The 18,570-nt window shown below is 32.9% G+C and overlaps 1 protein-coding gene across 2 annotated transcripts; it reads left to right on the top strand.

Annotated features, from left to right (window-relative positions):
- Positions 1–15,595: 15,595 nt before the first annotated feature.
- Positions 15,596–17,621, top strand: LOC122280488 (protein yippee-like At4g27745). 2 transcript variants are annotated; one of them, XM_043091395.1, is made up of 4 exons: positions 15,596–15,860; positions 16,467–16,528; positions 16,620–16,749; positions 17,079–17,621. In XM_043091395.1, exons 3-4 carry the CDS (start codon positions 16,657–16,659, stop codon positions 17,304–17,306), a joined length of 321 nt encoding a protein of 106 aa, XP_042947329.1. In that variant the 5' UTR covers positions 15,596–15,860; positions 16,467–16,528; positions 16,620–16,656; the 3' UTR covers positions 17,307–17,621. The 2 variants fall into 2 exon arrangements, with proteins under 2 accessions (XP_042947329.1, XP_042947328.1); XM_043091394.1 differs by having other exon boundaries at positions 15,597–15,860; positions 16,384–16,528.
- The last annotated feature ends 949 nt before the right edge of the window (positions 17,622–18,570 follow it).

Consider the following 18,570-nt stretch of genomic DNA (forward strand, 5'->3'; position numbering starts at 1 on the left):
AATCAAGGCATGCACATGTAAAAGATGACAATCAATCATCTTTAATATTTTCAAAGTTAATTTTTAAAAATATTCATGCACATGTGGAAAATGTATTTTAATGGTTTATGATAAAATATTAATTTTGAGCATTAATCCTAATTTCGAATTTTAAGAGATTTACAACATTACTCTATGACTTTAATGTGAACTTGTTTCCTTCTTGCTCATGCTTGGTTCTTTGATGTGCTTGACTCCATTGTGTGGACAACTTGAGCTTGAAACTCCTTTATTCTTTGAATTCATTTGTTATCATCAAAATCTATGTGTAGATTTATAATCACATGAAATTTAAAATCTTGAGTTCAACAATTACATCAAATTAAGTTAATTTATAATTTTATTTTTATAAAATTCAATTATAACATCTTCTTAAACCGTGCATTAACTGTTTCCAGAGGTCAACAAAAACTGGGAAGGAAATGATCTAATCCGCTTTAGCAACAGTTGATGATGAAAATTTTGGTTGGTTGAACGGTTGGGCCGGGTTGGCCCTCTGCTGCTTTCACTGCCACCCTTTCCATCTGCCTTTCTCTTTTTGTATTTTCCCCTGTTTATTCTCCAAAAGTTTCGTATGCGCCCAATTCCAATCACTCTTGGAAACCATGCATGCGCCATCCCCTCCTCCTCCTTCGATCCCCCGCCCTAATCATTCATCTTAATCATTTCTGCATTTATTTAATTAATGCCTGTAGGTCCACACTATTATTCAATGGGATTGATACCTTGACCAAATGTAATATATATATTTCCACCATGCCTGAAATTATAATTCTTTGTTGATTTGAAAAAAAATCAGAAATTATAATTTGATTAACATGAAACCAGTAGTATATTCAGTATAGAAAAATTTAGTTATAAATATAATTATACATTAATATGTATATCAATCTAAAGTGATTGATCAAAAAATAAATTTTATTAAAAACAGTATTAATTTAAATTTTAAATATAAAAAAATCAATATTAATACACAAATTAATACGTAACTTTACTTATATACAACAAACCTTATTCAATATTCACATCCTGGATCCAAGTGGAACAAAAAAAAAAGGTGGGTATAAGTAAGGAGATCATGTGAATCGTGATGATTTTGATCAGGGATGCATTTATTTAGAATCTTCCAAAATTGACTCTTCCATTTTTGTATAGTTTGGAGCTTAAACGACTCATATGGTAATAATTATAAAAATGTTATAAATTTATTTATATGATCATATTTAATTATTAATTAAGACTATTTAATTATCAATTAAAATCAATCTTTAACCATTAATTAAGATCATTGAGCCATCAATGAAGACTTAAGTTATACCTATTCCTTTGTACTTTTATATATATGAGTCTCATTCACTTGTATATTATCAAGTTTTGCATTTGAATAACAACTATTTCTCTTGCAATATCTTCTTTCTCTTGCAATATCATTTATCTCTTAGTTTTATAACACATTATTAGCACGAAGATTCTAACGATTTTGAAGTTAGTAGTCTTCTACTTCAAATAAGTTTTTCAATATATTATTTGTAGTTCTCAAAATGAATATGAAATGTTACATTACATATTATTACTTGATGAAACTCTATATTTATTCTCATAATTTTGTGAATATATTTCTTATTTACAATATAAACATATTTATGTTCTTGATTTATATATGTAGAAACTGTCAAATCTTATAAAATTGGAATTCATTGCTTTTGACATTTCTAGAAAAAATTATTTATCTTGGATCCTTGATGCTGAGATCCATCTGGATACGATGAACTTAGGAGATCTAATTAAAGAAGGAAATCAAGGGTCCTAGCAGGACTGCGCTAAGGCAATAATTTTCCTTCGGCACCATTTTCATGAAGAATTAAAAATTGAGTATCTTACTGTGAAAGATCTCTTTATTTTATGGAATGATTAAATGGAGAGATATAAGTACCAGAAAATTGTAATCCTCCCAAAAGCTTATCATGATTGGATGCACCTAAGGTTGCAAGACTTCAAGAATGTTAGTGAGTATAATTCTATACTTTTTAAAATTAGCCCACTATTAAAATTATGTGGTGAAAAAGTCACCGATGATAACTTGTTAGAGAATACATATACTACTTTCATGTATCGAATGTGCTCCTACAGCAGCAGTATCGAGAGCAAAAGTTTAAAAAATATTCTGAACGTACTTATATCTTGTCTTCTAGTGGCTGAGCAAAATAATGAGCTTTTGTTAAGAAATCATCAGTCACGTCCTACTGGTTCTATATCATTCCCTGAAGTGAATGGTACTAGATTTACATCATTCTCAAAAGTGAATGGTGTATCTTTTCAAAGAAACCGAGGACGTGGACGTGGTAGGAAAAACTATAGAAGTGGAGGTCCTAGAAGTGACCACACTAGAAGGGATAATAATAGATATACACCGTACCACCAGAAGTGGTTCAACTCAGAGAAGAGTAAAGGTCCTCAACATTTTTTTTTTAAAGAAAGATGAAGATGAATGCCATAGATGTGGTATGACTGAACATTGGTCTCGTACCTGTCGTACAGCTAAGCACTTGGTTGACATATACCAAGCTTCTATAAAAGAAAAAATAAAAAAGTTTGAAACAAAATTTACTGAACCATCAGATGCTTTAGATTGTATAGATGGAAAATATATTACAGACTTTGATATTTCTGATTTCTTTAAGGATTATAGTGATAGAGTTGATCATTTGATTGGTAATAAAAGTGTTTCTTTTTAATTAATGTATTTTCTTTATCTTATTGTAAATTTTTTCTTTTATATTTTGCAATGTTTTGTAGTAATGAAAGTTTTATATATTTTGTAGAATCATGAGTCTTACTGATTAACTTTTTATCTCTAAGATGAATAATAAAGATGTATGTCTGGTTGACAGTGCTACAACTCACACAATTCTTAAAGATAAAAAAATATTTTCAAAATCTAGGATTGAGTAAAGCCTACATTCATACCATATTTGGTTCATCGAATTTAATTGAAGGCTCCAGAAGAGCTTATATTGTGTTGGCTAATGACACCAAATTTTGTATTGATAATACTCTATTTTCCTTACAATCCAAAAAAAATTTACGGATCTTCAAAGATATACGTCGTAATGGTTGTCATATTGAAACCACCAACGAAGACAATAAAGAATATCTTCTCATTACTAAAATAATTTCGAGATAGAAGCTCATATTAGAAAAACTACTCGCTCTCTTATCTGGATTGTATTATACAAAAATGAGAACAATTGAATCACATGTAGTAATGCACCAGAAGTGCATTGACCCCAAAATATTTATGACTTGGCATGATCGCTTTGGACATCCGGGATCAATAATGATGAGACGAATAATTGATAATTCGTATGGGCATCCCCTAAAAAATCAAAAGATTATCTTACCCAATGAATATTCATGCCTTACATGTTCTCAAGGTAAATTGATTATCAAACCATCTCTCTCAAATGTTGTTTTTGAATCTCCATCATTTTTACAATGGATTCATGGGGATATATGTGAGTCTATTCAATCATCAAGTGGACCGTTCAGATACTTTATGGTTTTAATTGATGCATCAAGTCGATGGTCACATGTTTGTCTCATTTCTACTAGAAATATTGCATTTGCTAAACTTCTTACCCAAATAATTAAACTACGAGCACAATTTCTTGACTATCCAATTAAAACTATTCGATTAGATAATGCATGTAAATTTACATATCAAACTTTTGATAACTATTGCATGTCAATAGGAATAGATATTGAACATCCAATTGCCCACACACGCACTCAAAATGGTTTAACTGAATCATTAATTAAAAGGTTTCAGCTAATCGCTAGACCGTTACTTATGAAATCAAAACTTCCTATTTTTGCCTGGGGACATACTATACTTCATGCAACATCGTTGATTCGAGTTAAGCCATCAGCATATCACAAATATTCTCCATTACAGTTTGCATTTGGTCAACAACCGAATATTTCTCATCTTTGTATTTTTGGATGTACGATATATGTTCCAATTGCACCTCCACAACGTACAAAGATGGGTCATCAACGGAGACTTGGGATATATGTTGGGTTTGATTCTCTATCTATTATTAGATACCTTAAGCCTTTTACATGGAATATGTTTAAGTCACGTTTGAGAATTGTCATTTTGACGAATTCATTTTTTCAATATTGGGTAATGAGAAGTCGGTGCATGAAACACGATAGGAAATTACTTGGGAAAATAAAATCTTTTTCCAATTTGATCATCGTACAAATGAATGTAAACTAGAGGTTCAAAAGATTATTCATTTCTAAAATATTACAAATCAATTACCGGATGTATTTACTAACACTAAATGTGTAGTAAAATTATATATTCATACTGTTAATGTTCTAGTAAGGATTGTAGTCCCTAAAGGACAAGTTGCCAAAATAGTAATAGGTGAGTCTGAGATACGCCTGAAGCATGGACGACCTATTGGTGCAAATGACAAAATTTATCAGAAGAGAAAAATACAAAATGAATTTAGTACTCCTAAAGAGTCCATACCCACAACACAGGCCATAAGAGTAATTGATGCTCCTGAAGAGACTAAATCTCCTGAAAAGAACCTCCTGAAGAGGTATTTAATGAAATGTATTTCCTTGAAGAGGGACAGGTACTTGAAAATAACGAAATCTCGATACATTTCAAGAGTACTGGATAAATTTTGGATAGAAATAAAACTGTTATCGATAACATATTTTCATATAAAATGGTCATTGACATTACCAGAAGTAATGAAGAAATTAAGTCAAAAATTGTCGAAGAATGTCGACGTAGAAATGACTGGCCAAAATGGAAATCAGCTATAAAAGCTGAATTAAACTCGCTAGCAAAGCGAGATGTCTTTGGACCAATTGTTCAAATACCAAAGGGTGTAATGCCTATTGGATATAAATGAGTATTTATACGTAAGCGTAATGAGAGCAATGAAATTGTGTGATATAAAGCACAACTTGTTGCACAAGGTTTCCTGCAGAAACCAGAGATTGATTATGAGGAAACATGCTCTCCTATTATGGATGCAATCACATTTAGATTTTTAATTAGTTTGATAGTTACAAAAAGATTGGATATGCAGTTGATAGATGTGGTCACTGCATATTTATATAGATCATTAGATCATGACATATATATGAAAATCCCTAAAAGATATAAAATACCTGAAACTTCTAATCTGAGTACATCCAGAAATATGTATTTTATTAAACTTCAAAGATCTTTATATGGGTTAAAGCAATCCGGACGCATGTGGTATAAACATCTTAGCGAATATCTATTAAAAGAAGGATTTGAGAATAATCCTATATGCCCATATGTTTTTATTAAGAAATCAGACTCCATATTGCAGTTTATGTTGATTATCTAAATCTTGTTGGAGCTTTTGAAGAGATCAGAAGAATTGCTACATATTTAAATAATGAATTTGAAATGAAAGACCTTGGCAAAACGAAATTTTGTTTCAGCCTGCAACTCGAACATTTGCAAAATAAAATTCTCATTCATCAGTCAAATTATACAGAGCAAGTCTTGAAGCACTTTTACATGGACAAAGCTCATCCCCTGAGTACTCCAATGGTTGTTCGATCACTTGATGTGCAGAAAGATCCATTTCGTCCTTATGAAGACGATGAAGAAATTTTTGATCCTGAAATATCTTATCTTAATGCAATTGGACACTAATGTATCTGACAAATTGCACTGACCTGATATTGCATTTTCAGTTAATTTACTTGCAAGATATAGTTCCGTACCAACTCGAAGACATTGGAATGACATTAAACATGTCTTTCGATACTTCCGAGGTACAGTTGATATGAGATTATTTTATCAACATAGATCAAATCCACAATTAGTTGAAAATGCGGATGCAGGTTATCTTTCAGATCCACACAGAAATAGATCTTAAACTGGATATATATTTACTTATGAAAATTCTGCTATATCATGGAGATCTGTAAATCAAACAATATCTGCTACCTCTTCAAATCACTCAGAGATCATTGCAATTCATGAAGCAAGTCGAGAATGTATTTGACTAAGATCAGTGATTCAACATATTCAAGAAAAGTGTAGTCTTCCAGTGATTAATGATAGCCCAACAATTTTATACGAAAATAATGCTGCTTGTATTACTCAAATTAGAGGAGGATATATCAAAGGTGATAAAACCAAATATATTTCACCAAAATTCTTTTATACCCACGAACTTCAAGAGAAATGTGAAATTAATGTCAAGCAGATACGGTCAAGTGATAATCTGACAGATTTATTCACTAAAGTATTATCAATTGCAACATTTAAGAAGATTATGCAAAACATTGGGATGCGAAGACTTGAAGACCTATTATCATGCAATTTTCAGGTGGAGTAAATGTCTTAAAAACTTGTGCTGATTGTACTCTTTTTCCTTCGCTAAAGTTTTATCCCACTTAGTTTTCATTTGCAAGGTTTTAATGAGACAATCTTAAAGTATTTGGTAGTACACATAAATGTTGTACTATTTTTCTTTCACCATTGGGTTTTTCTCACTGGATTTTTCCTTGGCAAGACTTTAACGAGGCATATTTTTCCTTGGCAAGACTTTAACTTATTTGTATGACCATTTTTAGTCATCAATTAAGACCATTTAACCATTAATTAAGACAAATATTTAGCCATTAATTAAGACCATTGAGTCATTAATTAAGACCTATTTTTAGCCATCAATTAAAACTTTAGCTATACCTACTCCTTTATACTCTTATATATATGAGTCACATTCACTTATATCATCAAGTTTTGTATTTGAATAACAACTCTTTCTCTTGTAATATTCCCTTTTTCTTGCAATATTATTTCTCTTTTAATTTCATAATAAAAAATAAAATAAAATAAAATGTGAGAATAATATAAGAATATGCGAATGAGTCCATGGTCACGTTCTTCTTTGGATGTGGACATTTCATTAAATTTATTATTTTATGTGTCTTTTTTCTTTTTCTGTTTTTGAGATCTTCAAATTTAAATAGTAGATTAGAATCATGACAAGATTAAAATAAAAGAATCACAGCATAAAAGATTAAAATGTTATGACAGTCCTTTAAAAGTGGACTCATAAGCAAAGACAAAATATGGAGTTCATGGATGTTGTTGCACGTTGCACATGAGTTTCTTTGAGTTTAGCTATTGGTCCCAGCTTGAGAGTATTGGGTGGACTGTCTTAACCATGCCTTGAATCCTGTTAAATGGCTAAGAGGACTAGTTAAATTTTGACTAACTTTTATTAAAGTGATCTATATTGGATTAGTCAAAACTGCAATGCTCCACTTTTGAACTACTAAAAATTCAAACAAATTTTTAAGTTTGGCTAGCTACTATTTATCTCTAAAACAATATTTTATTCTAAAAATATTCCCAGCTATTGTTTGGTGTAAGAAGGGATAGCAAAATGTATTTGTTGGATAATTAGGTTAAGGAAAAAAATGGTTGGGAAACAATAAATTTAAGTAAAATTTAAATTATTAATTAATATATGGAGTGTATTTGTAAAATATAAAAAAATTAAAAATTGTTATTAAAATATCTAATATTATATTATTATTTTAACTTTGAGATGGATAGTCAAATGTGAATTAATATTTCCCATGGTTTTATCTTTTGTCAAACCCTCAACTTTTAATAAAATTTTAGAATTTGCTCTAATTGAGTTCAAAATCCTACATCGGATTAGGATGTCCAAAATATTTGTTCTTCGCTATAACAAAGCTATATTAATATTTGAATAATACTACATTTAATCTTTAAATGTGTAACTATTGTGCAATTCTTTAAAAAAAAATAGAGTCTATTATTAAAAAATTAATTTTTTATGTGGGTTCTATATTTACTTACCTTTTTCAAAGAGATTGCACAGTATTTGAATATCTCATGACTACAAATATCATTTCTCTTAATATTTTATTTGAGTTTGATAAGTCGAACACTACTTTTTTAACCATTTATTTTTCTTTTTCCACACTTTTTTTCACTTTTTCCTTCTCATCCAATCAAAGCCTTTTCCACAAAATATATTTTATTTGATTAAAAATTATATATTTGCTATTCATCATCCTTACACAACACACTACACATAATTTTAATTTTTAATTTTTTTAATTTTCTTTATTTTTAATTTTCTTAAATTAATTGAATTTTTATACTTATCATTCATATATCACAAATTTAATAAGAGAAAAAATAAAAATAAAAATATAGTGTATGGGATTGATATGCCTTTGAAAAACTCTATTTATCATCAATAATTTTATTATAGGCAACTGGCATGTCTCTGCCGCGTCCTCGCGGCAGTATTTAAAACAAAAAATAAAATAAATAAATAAATAAAATAAAAGCGAGATATGAAATGAAATGGATCAGTCAAGTTTGTCTTCACCCAAGTTGGCTTCTCCCAGCTTCATCGACAAGATGCATCTCACCTACACCAACTTGCCCACACCCTCTCCACCATCAAGTCCAAGGGCCTCCAGAATGTCCTTGCTCTCTGTGGTGACCCCCCTCATGGCCAAGGCAAGTCCATCCAGATCGAAGGCCACTTTGCCTGCGCTCTCAACCTTGTACCTTTCTTTCTCTCTCACTCTATGTTCAATTTATCTTATATGTGGTTTTTTGTACTGCTCTATTCATCGATCTACCTCTAGCTAATTGTTTAGAACGTTTGCATTTCAATGGCGTGATAGTGTCTCTCTATTTTTCACATTTTAGGTGAAACACATCAGAGTGAACTCTGGTGACTACTTCGACATTACTGTTGCTGGTTATCCAAGTTTCCTTATCTTTCCTAATGTCTTTTTAGATTTGTTATAGCTAAAGATTTATTTATTCCCTTGAATCTTGTTTTGGTGTATTGTTTTGTATTATTCACTGCCATACCACATATTCTTATAATCCTTTTACTTCTGCTTATCTACTCAGAGGCACATCCCGATGTAATAGGAAGTAATGGTGTGGGTACATTGAAAGCTTATTGCAACGATCTCGCTTATCTCAAGAGAAAGGTCTTGCTACTGTTCTACATAACTCCTCTTTTAATTCTTCCATTATGATTTGTGCTTCGTATGCATTCTATTAGAGAGTTAATGAAGTAATTTTCAATTAATTACTTCAATTAACTGTAATTCTATTAGTTAAGTTTGTTACTGTGATTTCACCTTTATAGCCTCAGTTACTTACTTGTATAAAAGCAGAGTTGCTTGTAATATGCAGGACACGATTTTCACAATAAAGATTTCACTATTCTTTTCAATTTTATTTCTTGTATCCTTCTTCTATTTGTAACATGGTATCAATGAAGAAAATTTAGGGTTTCATCCATCTGTTACTGCTGTGATGGAAGATGAGGTGACAAACTTGAATTTTTTTCAAGTCCTAAACTCTGACCAATCAGCGAATTCTTACCATCTGCAAAATGGTGATTCGACTGGATTTGTTTTGGTTTCTCAAGTCCTCATAGGGGATAATTACAATACATGAAGTAGATCAATGCAAATTGCATTGAAAGCAAAGAATAAGATGGGATTTATTAATGGAGTAATAAGTCAACCTATTAGTTCCAGTTCTTTATATGAGACATGGGAGAGGTGCAACTGTATGATCTTATCTTGGATTCTAAATGCTTTATCGAATGACATTGCTGGAACAATCATCTATGCTACTACTGCCAAAGAGATGTGGGAAGAGTTAAAGAATCAATTTTCTCAAGGAAATGGCCCACGGATTTTTCAATTACAAAAAGAACTGACTTCATCATCACAAGATCAGATGTCTGTAAGTGTTTACTATAGAAAATTTAAATGTCTGTGGGATGAACTTCTTAACTACAATCAGATTCCAAACTGTACGTGTGGGGCTTTGAAATCTTGTAGTTGTGGAGCTGTCAAATTCTTTATAGAATATCAACATAGGCAACATGTTATTCAATTTCTTATGGGATTGAATGACAATTTTTCTCACATTAGAAGTCAGATTTTGATTCTTGATTCAATGCCAACAATTACAAAAGTGTTTTCTTTAATCATTCAAGAAGAAAAACAATAAGAAGTTGGATCTTTAAGAATCACTACCATGCAAACGGCAGCTTTCTTGAGCAATAAACTAGAGAATTCAAGATAGAATTTTGTAAGGCAACAAGGCAGAAAAGAGAAATTGTTATGCACTCATTGTGGAATGACCAATCATACAGTAGACAAGTGCTACAAGATCCATGGCTATCCTCCAAATTATAAGCAACAAAGAGGAAAGTTTTCTACAGCAAATCAAGTCATGGTTCAACCTGCGAGTACTCCCATTGATTCAACAAATTCACTACCTTTCTCTCAAGAAGAATGTCAGCAACTACTTGCTTTAATCCACAACAATCAAACATCCAATGCCTATCATCAAGCAGCAATTGTTTCTTCAAATCCAAACCTGTTATCCTCTTCAGCAGGTATAAACTCATTACACACGTGCCTTTCCATTTTTAGTATTCCAAAAAAAAATCAATCAAACCACCTGGATCATAAATACAGGTGCCACAGACCACATAATCCATTTTATCGATTCTTTTACACACATTACTCAAAAAGTCAATTCATATGTGAATCTTCCAAATGGTGACAGTGCTCCAGTTACACATATTGGTAGTGTTCAAGTATCTAACAACTTAATTCTAAAGGATGTACTTTGCATGCCATCATTTTCCTATAATTTGATTTCTGTTAGCAAATTAACAAATAATCAGAAATGTTACTTCATTTTTATGGCTAATGAGTGCTATATTCAGGGCCTTACCCCATGGAGGATGATTGGGAAGGGTAGAAGATTGGTTGGTCTATATTTGCTGCAACAACCACAGGCTAATGCTGTTAATAGCTTTTCTAATTTGCCAAATATTAATTCAGTGTTGGACTCCAAACTTTATCTTTGGCATTGTAGACTTGTCCATCCATCTCTAGTTAGGTTGCTAGTACTTTCTTAATCAATTCCAGAAGTTGTTTGTCTAAATAAAGATGTACATATGAACCATTGTTCTGTATATCCTTTAGCAAAACAAAAAAGGCTGTCATTTCCTAATCATACTTACACTGCCACATTTCCTTTTCATCTATTACATTGTGATATATGGGGGCCCATCTCAGTTCCTACTCATGATAATTTTCAATACTTCCTTACAATAGTTGATGATCATTCTCGATCAACATGGGTGTATCTTATGAAATCCAAATCAGATGTAAGGCCCATATTCATATCTTTCTATAATCTAGTTCTTACACAATTCAAAACAAAAATTAAAAATGTAAGAATTGATAATGGTCCAGAATTTAACATGATAGAATTTTTCTCTTCAACAAAAATAGTTCATCAAAAGTCTTGTGTAGAAACACCACAACAAAATTCAATAGTTGAATGCAAACACCAAAATCTTCTTAATGTTACTAAGGCTTTAAAGTTTCAATCAAATGTACCTTTAAATTTTTGGAATTAATGTATACTTACAGCCACATATATAATCAACAGGATTTCTTCTCCAGTTTTAAATAATCAGTCACCTCATGAAGTTTTAAATGGAATCCCTCCATCATATAAAACCTTAAAGGTCTTTGGCTCACTGTGTTATGCTTCAACTCTTACTCAAAATAGGTCTAAGTTTGCACCTAGGGCTAGAAAATGTATATTCATTAGATATCCTTTTGGCACAAAAGGATACAAATTATTTGATCTTGAGAATAAATCCTTCTTCATTCCCAGAGATGTTGTTTTCTATGAGGACATATTTCCTTTCTGTTCTGACATTTAATCTAGTTCTACCTCATCTCAAGTTGTCATACCTCAGTACATATCTGAAACAATTTCTACTACAACTACTCAATCTCCATATACATCTCAACCTGAAAATCTTACTGCTTCTAATAATCTTTCAGATACTTCTTCACCAAATATTCCTTTCAATACTGATCCTAACAGTTCCTCACACACTTCCTCCCCTCAACTTGACATCCAAGATGAGATTCAATTCCCTTGTTTGAAAAAATATACTCGACAACATAAAGCCCCTGGATATTTACAAAATTATCATTGTAATATAGCAACTTCTACCTCTAACAACTCTTCTGAAGGTATGTCATGTAAGCATTCTAAAACTCGTTACAACATTTCTGATTTTGTTTCATATTCCAAACCATCAACTTCTCATCGTGCATTTAATATTTCTATTTCATATCAAGTAGAGCCAGAATTCTATCATCAAGCTGTACATCACAGTCATTGAAGAGAAGCTATGTCTCTTGAACTAGCTGCTCTAGAATCAAACAATACTTGGAAACTCACTAATCTTCCACCAAATAAAATTCCTATAGGTTGTAAGTGGATTTATAAAATTAAATATAATACTGATTGTTCCATTGAGAAATATAAGGCAAGATTAGTAGCAAAAGGGTATACTCAAAAGGACGGTCTTGATTTTTTGACTTTTTCTCTTGTTGCTAAGATGGTGACAGTAAGATGTATTTTGTCCCTAGCTGCAATACAAGGTTGGCATCTTATTTATTTTGATGTCAACAATGCATTTTTATATGGAGATTTAGATGAGGATGTCTACATGAAGTTACCACCTGGATATCTTCGAAAGGGGGACATTAGAGTGTGTAAATTGTAGAAATCACTCTATGGTCTAAATACAAGCATTTAGATAGTGGAATTCAAAATTTATAGTAGTTTTAGTTTAGCTTGGTTTTCAGCGGTCCAAGTCAGACTATTCCTTATTGACATGGAAAGAAGGAAATGTTTTTGTGGCTTTGTTAATATATGTCGATGATATACTCTTAGCTAGCAATGATATATTAATAGTGGAGCCTATTAAAATTGATCTCAATAATCAGTTTAAGTTGAAGGATCTTGGACTTGTTAAATATTTTTTGGGGATGGAGGTGGCTAGAACAAAACAAGGCATTTCGATCTGTCAAATAAAATATGCCTTAGAATTATTAGATGGTGTTGGTTTGCTGGGTTCTAAACCAATAAAATTTCCGATGGATACTCATTCTAAACTTAGCAACGAAGATGGAAATTTATTAAAAGATGCTACAATTTATAGAAGACTTTTTGGCAGACTGACATACCTTACAAACACAAGACCAGATATCACATTTTCTATTCATCACCTAAGTCAGTTTCTAGATCAACCTCGAATGCCACACATGCAAGCTGCTTCGAGAGTTTTAAGATACATCAAAAAGGCTCCAGGACAGGGACTTTTCTTCTCAACATCCTCTTCAATTCACATAAAAGCATTTGCTGATTCTGATTGGGCTAGTTGCCTTGACACAAGAAGATCAGTTTCTGGTTTTTGTGTGTTTATTGGAGATTCACTTGTACCTTGAAAATCAAAGAAACAGAAGACAATCTCAAGGTCATCTACTGAAGTTGAGTACAAATCTATGGTGTGTGCAGTTTGTGAAATTACATGTATTCGTTCTTTACTTGCAGATTTTCATCAAACATATTCCAAAACATCTTTACTTTTTTGTGATAATCAAACTGCCTTGCATATAGCTTTTAACCTAGTATTTCATGAAAGACAAAGTATATAGAGTTGGATTGTCATCTTGTAAGAGAGAAAGTGCAGGCTGGACTAATCAACACTTTGCATATCTCTTCAGCTCATCAAATTGCAGACATATTAACTAAACTATTAGGTTCTAATTCATTCTTCTCTTTTATCCAAGATGAATGTGCATAATACGTCATCTTGAGGAGGACTATTAGAGAGTTAATTGAAGTAATCTTACTTCAATTTACTGTAATTCTATTAGTTAAGTTTGTTTTTCATAGCCTCAACTACTTACTTGTATAAAAGCAGAGTTGCTTGTAATATGCAGGACACGGTTTTCACAATAAAGATTTCTCTATTATTTTCAGTTTCATTTCTTGTATCCTCTTCTATTTGTAACACATTCCCTTCAACTAACTTGTGCTCATGAACACGGCTTTTGCCAATGTATTAGAGCATATTTAATGATTTATTCCCAATAGAAAAGCAGACATTTTTATTCAGCATAAGGGCGGCACACTCAACGCCAAACGCAGTGATCGAGTACCGCTTTCCTTTGTAGATATTGCTCTTTTTTTCCCATTCTATTTGAAAATACCAAGTATTTTTTATCATACCAGAGTGGTCATAAAGTGTAGTTCCGTTATATATTTACGAATGCCCTTAAAAAAATAGATTTAACTGCCCTCTGGTCTCCGCCCCCTACGGTCAAACCGGTCCTCCTATATTGATGTCATGTTTTCTTTTATAGGTTGATGCTACAGTAGATCTAATCATTACTCAACTATTCTATTGTTTTTCTCAAACTTGTGAATGATTGTCGCCTAATTGGAATAACTTGCCCCATTGTTACTGAAATTATGCCATTAGATTCGGTTTGGCCTCAATAATTTTTATTTTAAATTTAAAATTTTCACCTTATTATTATAATTTTTTTAAATCTTTATATAAAATATAATAAATAATTTAACTTTTTTTTAATTTTTTTAAATTTTAAAATAATAATAATATTAAAATTTAATATTATATCTTAAAATTTAAAATTCTTATATTAAAATTCTCACTTACCAAATCATACCTAATAATCACAAAGGATTTCTTTGACCACAGACAAAATGCTTCACTCCTACTCTCTAATTTTACTCTCGCACGAACACAAAACTAGAAGACTAGAAGGACAAAAGTTAGGAGAAGATGAAGTGCGGGCTAAGACTAGGAGAAGATAACTAGAGCGAAGACGAAGTTGTGACCCATTTCATTTCATTTCTTGCTTTGTTTTTGTTTTTTTTTTTGTTTTTTTTTTTAATAAAATAATACTGCCATGTCAGCTTCATCCCGTGGACGCATTGTTGCCTATAGAATTATTGTGTCAGCAATGAGGTACTGAGTCAGGGATATGTCAAAAGCTTATACAAATTCGACCTTCTCTCTCCTTCTCCAAAGAAACATCATCCTCCAATTTGATCAAATTTGTGTAAACTCTCTTTATTTCCCGTAGTCCACAAACTCAATTTTTTTTTTTTAGTTCCACAAACTCAATTTATCTTAGGGTAAGAGAGATACATTCAACTTTATTAAAAAAAAAAAAAAAAAAACTTTCAGTTTTTGTTTAAATTTGAGGATTCTGAGTATAAAAGAAATAGATTATATAATATTTATTACTGTTTATATAAATTTTTTGAACAAAATTCAATATATAATAAATATATTATTAATCTTACTCTAAGATTATATATCAAATTCTGTAAAATTTCAAAGATAATTCTAGAGGGAGAGATCCACGCATCATAATAGATACGACGTTACAGGCCCAGCTGGCAGCTTGTCGGTGGAATGGAAAATAGAACATCCCGCGAAAATCCAAAGAATCTCAGAGGCAACAGAAGAGCTGACGGTCGCTGATGTTATTTTGGAAAAATTGGACAGTTTCATTCGACATAATACTGGGAAAAGCAAGAAATAAAATAGCAAGAAAGAACATAAAAGAAAATTAGTAGGCTCGGGAAATTTCAACAGTAATGTGATGTGAAATGATAATATTCCTATGACCCCAAGACGCAACTTGTCATCTTCTAATCAAAGAACCCACCTCACTCCGACACAACTTCAATCTGCTCAAAGAGAACAACCTTAACTCTCTCTCCCTCTCTCTCTCTCTCTCTCTGTATCTCGCTTACTGGAGTCATCAGCACTGACCCATCATGGCACGGTAGCCAGGTTCGTCGAGGAACTCTGAAAATCTCCGTTAATATATGCAAAACTTATTGTATTGGCTGATCTGGGCATTGATTATCATTTCATTCATCACTGCATACTCCTTACCATTCCACGAAATTTCGTGGAATTTTAATGAATCTTGTGTTTTTTCCTTCACTTTTTTAGAGGTAGAGCTTTACATTTATTGCTGGGTTTTGACTTGTTTGGTGGACCTGATCCGGTCTATTCTTTAACATTCAACGAACTTTCGGGCAATTTTAACGGATTTTTTTTTTTTTTCAGTCTATAACACAGAGGTGGAGCTTTATCTTCTTTTTTTTTTCCTCTCTCTCTAAATTCTGACCAATCCTATCCTTGTGCGGTTCATTGTTGAAGACTAACTACTGGGTTTTTGCTTTTTGTTGTTCCTTGATCCCGAATTGCTAATTCTATTTTTTGTCCTTTTATTTTTGAAATCAACCTTGCCTTTATTAATACCCTTATGAATGATTTTCATTTTCATTGATATATCTTAAATTGTTAGCATACTTACCGGTCGGACGCCATTATCTTAATGTAAAGTATGATCCTGGACATTATCACCTCCCTGGTTGTCTCTGAGAACAGATATTGCGCTCAAGATTAGCTGATCGGCAAAAAAATTGTGCAGTTCCTCGGTGGTGGAGAAGGTGAGCTTCAGCTTCCTCTAACATTTTTTAATCGTATATTTATTTAAGTGATTTTTTGTATGTTTTTATGCTTTCTTTAATCCTAATTTAGGATAGCAATAAGTGGATCGTGTCGATTGTTATCCTCCATGGCAGAGTTGATTGGACCAAGGTTGTACAGTTGCTGCAATTGCAGAAACCATGTAGCCCTTCACGATGATGTTATTTCTAAATCTTTTCAGGTGAGAACCTAATGTCGGTTTTGCTGTGTCTTTAAGCTTTTAGTGTTTATAATGCCCTTGTATGTATATCAGTTGACTATTAGACCGACCGAGAATGCATTAAGTGGCTGTAAACCATGATATGGTGAAGATGAATCAAATATAGAGTGAAGAATATAACTCATACTTAACTGATGAATGATCTGGTTTAAGTTGTATTATTGCGCTCCATGAAGCGGAGGTTGTTTGCACTCATCCATGTCTGTAATTAGATCATTTTGTATGTGATTTGGCTATGATGCAAGCACTATGCCAAAACTCGATCCACATTTTTCATTTTTATGTTGTAGGGGAGAAATGGTCGAGGGTTCCTGTTCTCCCACGCGATGAACATTATGGTGGGACCAAAGGAGGACAGGCACCTCATGACAGGTCTTCACACTGTAGCTGATGTCTACTGCTGTGATTGTCGTGAGGTGCTTGGTTGGAAGTATGAAAGAGCCTATGAGGAAACTCAGAAATACAAGGAAGGGAAGTTCATACTTGAGAAGTCGAGAATAGTCAAGGAAAACTGGTAGCACCAATGAAATTTTCTTCTCATTTATCCTCATGCCAGTTTAAGAGTATTGATGCCTCGACGTGGATTATCTTGTCCAGAACACACTGATCAATTGAAGATGCTAAATTATTGTTCCTTGCTGTGCATTCTACTTGTGTTTTCTCTGTAAATTGTATTTAGAGATCATCAATTATGTGGTTGGTAAATCTGTGATTCATTATGTGGCTGGATTTCAGTTGAATACATAGAACCATTGTAATCTTGACGTCTCCTCTGTCATGGATCAAGAACACTGAGCATAATATGTTCGAAAAACTCTATATCATTCTTCAAATCATCATACTCTCAATATCCCTTAATCTGACATTAAATAATTAGTCCACAAGTGAAACATAACAAATAGTCTCCGATTATTAAATGCTACATCATAGGATGGTGCATGGGTAGCATTACTCATGATTGAATAGACATACAGTTTATGTGACGCCCCCAAAATCCCCACGTCCGAACACGGGGAAATTGAGACGTCCGGATGGTGACAACCCGGGTCACCATCCCATCGACGGGTGCCGAGTGTGTGCAAGGCAACAGATGTGTACAGAGAAACACGCAGCGGATAACGAAAGTCATAACTAAGTACCAGAATTTTTTCTTAACTTAATACAAGCTGTTTAAAACATACATAGATAAAATATTACAAAACACAAATACAGTTTTAACAAATAAAAAGACAGCATCAGCAACCCGGCGGAGCCGCATCCTCGGGCTCAGCCTCCTCCTCTTCGTCCTCTAACTCTGCACCAAAAGCTACGGAACCACGAATGGTACAGCAGGTAAGTAAAACCCAAACACTACCAGATAAAAACACATAAAACTCAAACAATATGTATGAACCATGCCCAATGCCCAAAGCCCAAAAACACCAGTTTTCCACACACGCCAAAAACCCTTTTTGGCCCAAAAACACATCCTTTCCAAAAAAACACGCCAAAAGTCACATTTGGCCGCCAAAAGTCCATTTGGCCCAATATCTTGCCAGAAGTCCATCCGGCCCAATATCTCGCCAGAAGTCCATCTGACCCACGCCAAAAGTCCCATTTGGCCTCATAAACCATTATCCAATTTTAACCGTATGCACCATGACCTCCCCTAGGGGTCATCCGCACACCCTGGCTCCAGTGTCACACCGTAGAGTACCACCACGCATGTGACACCTAACGAGCGATGCCCAGTTCCGCGCCCCGCGCGTGTGTAGCCAAGCATCCTCTAACCCTCGCCAGCAA

The sequence above is a fragment of the Carya illinoinensis genome, chromosome 11, assembly GCF_018687715.1.
Source record: "Carya illinoinensis cultivar Pawnee chromosome 11, C.illinoinensisPawnee_v1, whole genome shotgun sequence".
Classification (NCBI taxonomy): domain Eukaryota; kingdom Viridiplantae; phylum Streptophyta; class Magnoliopsida; order Fagales; family Juglandaceae; genus Carya; species Carya illinoinensis.

Coding starts and splice junctions, on each gene's coding strand:
- LOC122280488 (XM_043091395.1), top strand. CDS start 16,657: ATGGCAGAGTTGATTGGACCAAGGTTGTACAGTTGCTGCAATTGCAGA. Junction 16,750..17,078: donor TTATTTCTAAATCTTTTCAG/GTGAGAACCTAA, acceptor TTTATGTTGTAG/GGGAGAAATGGTCGAGGGTT.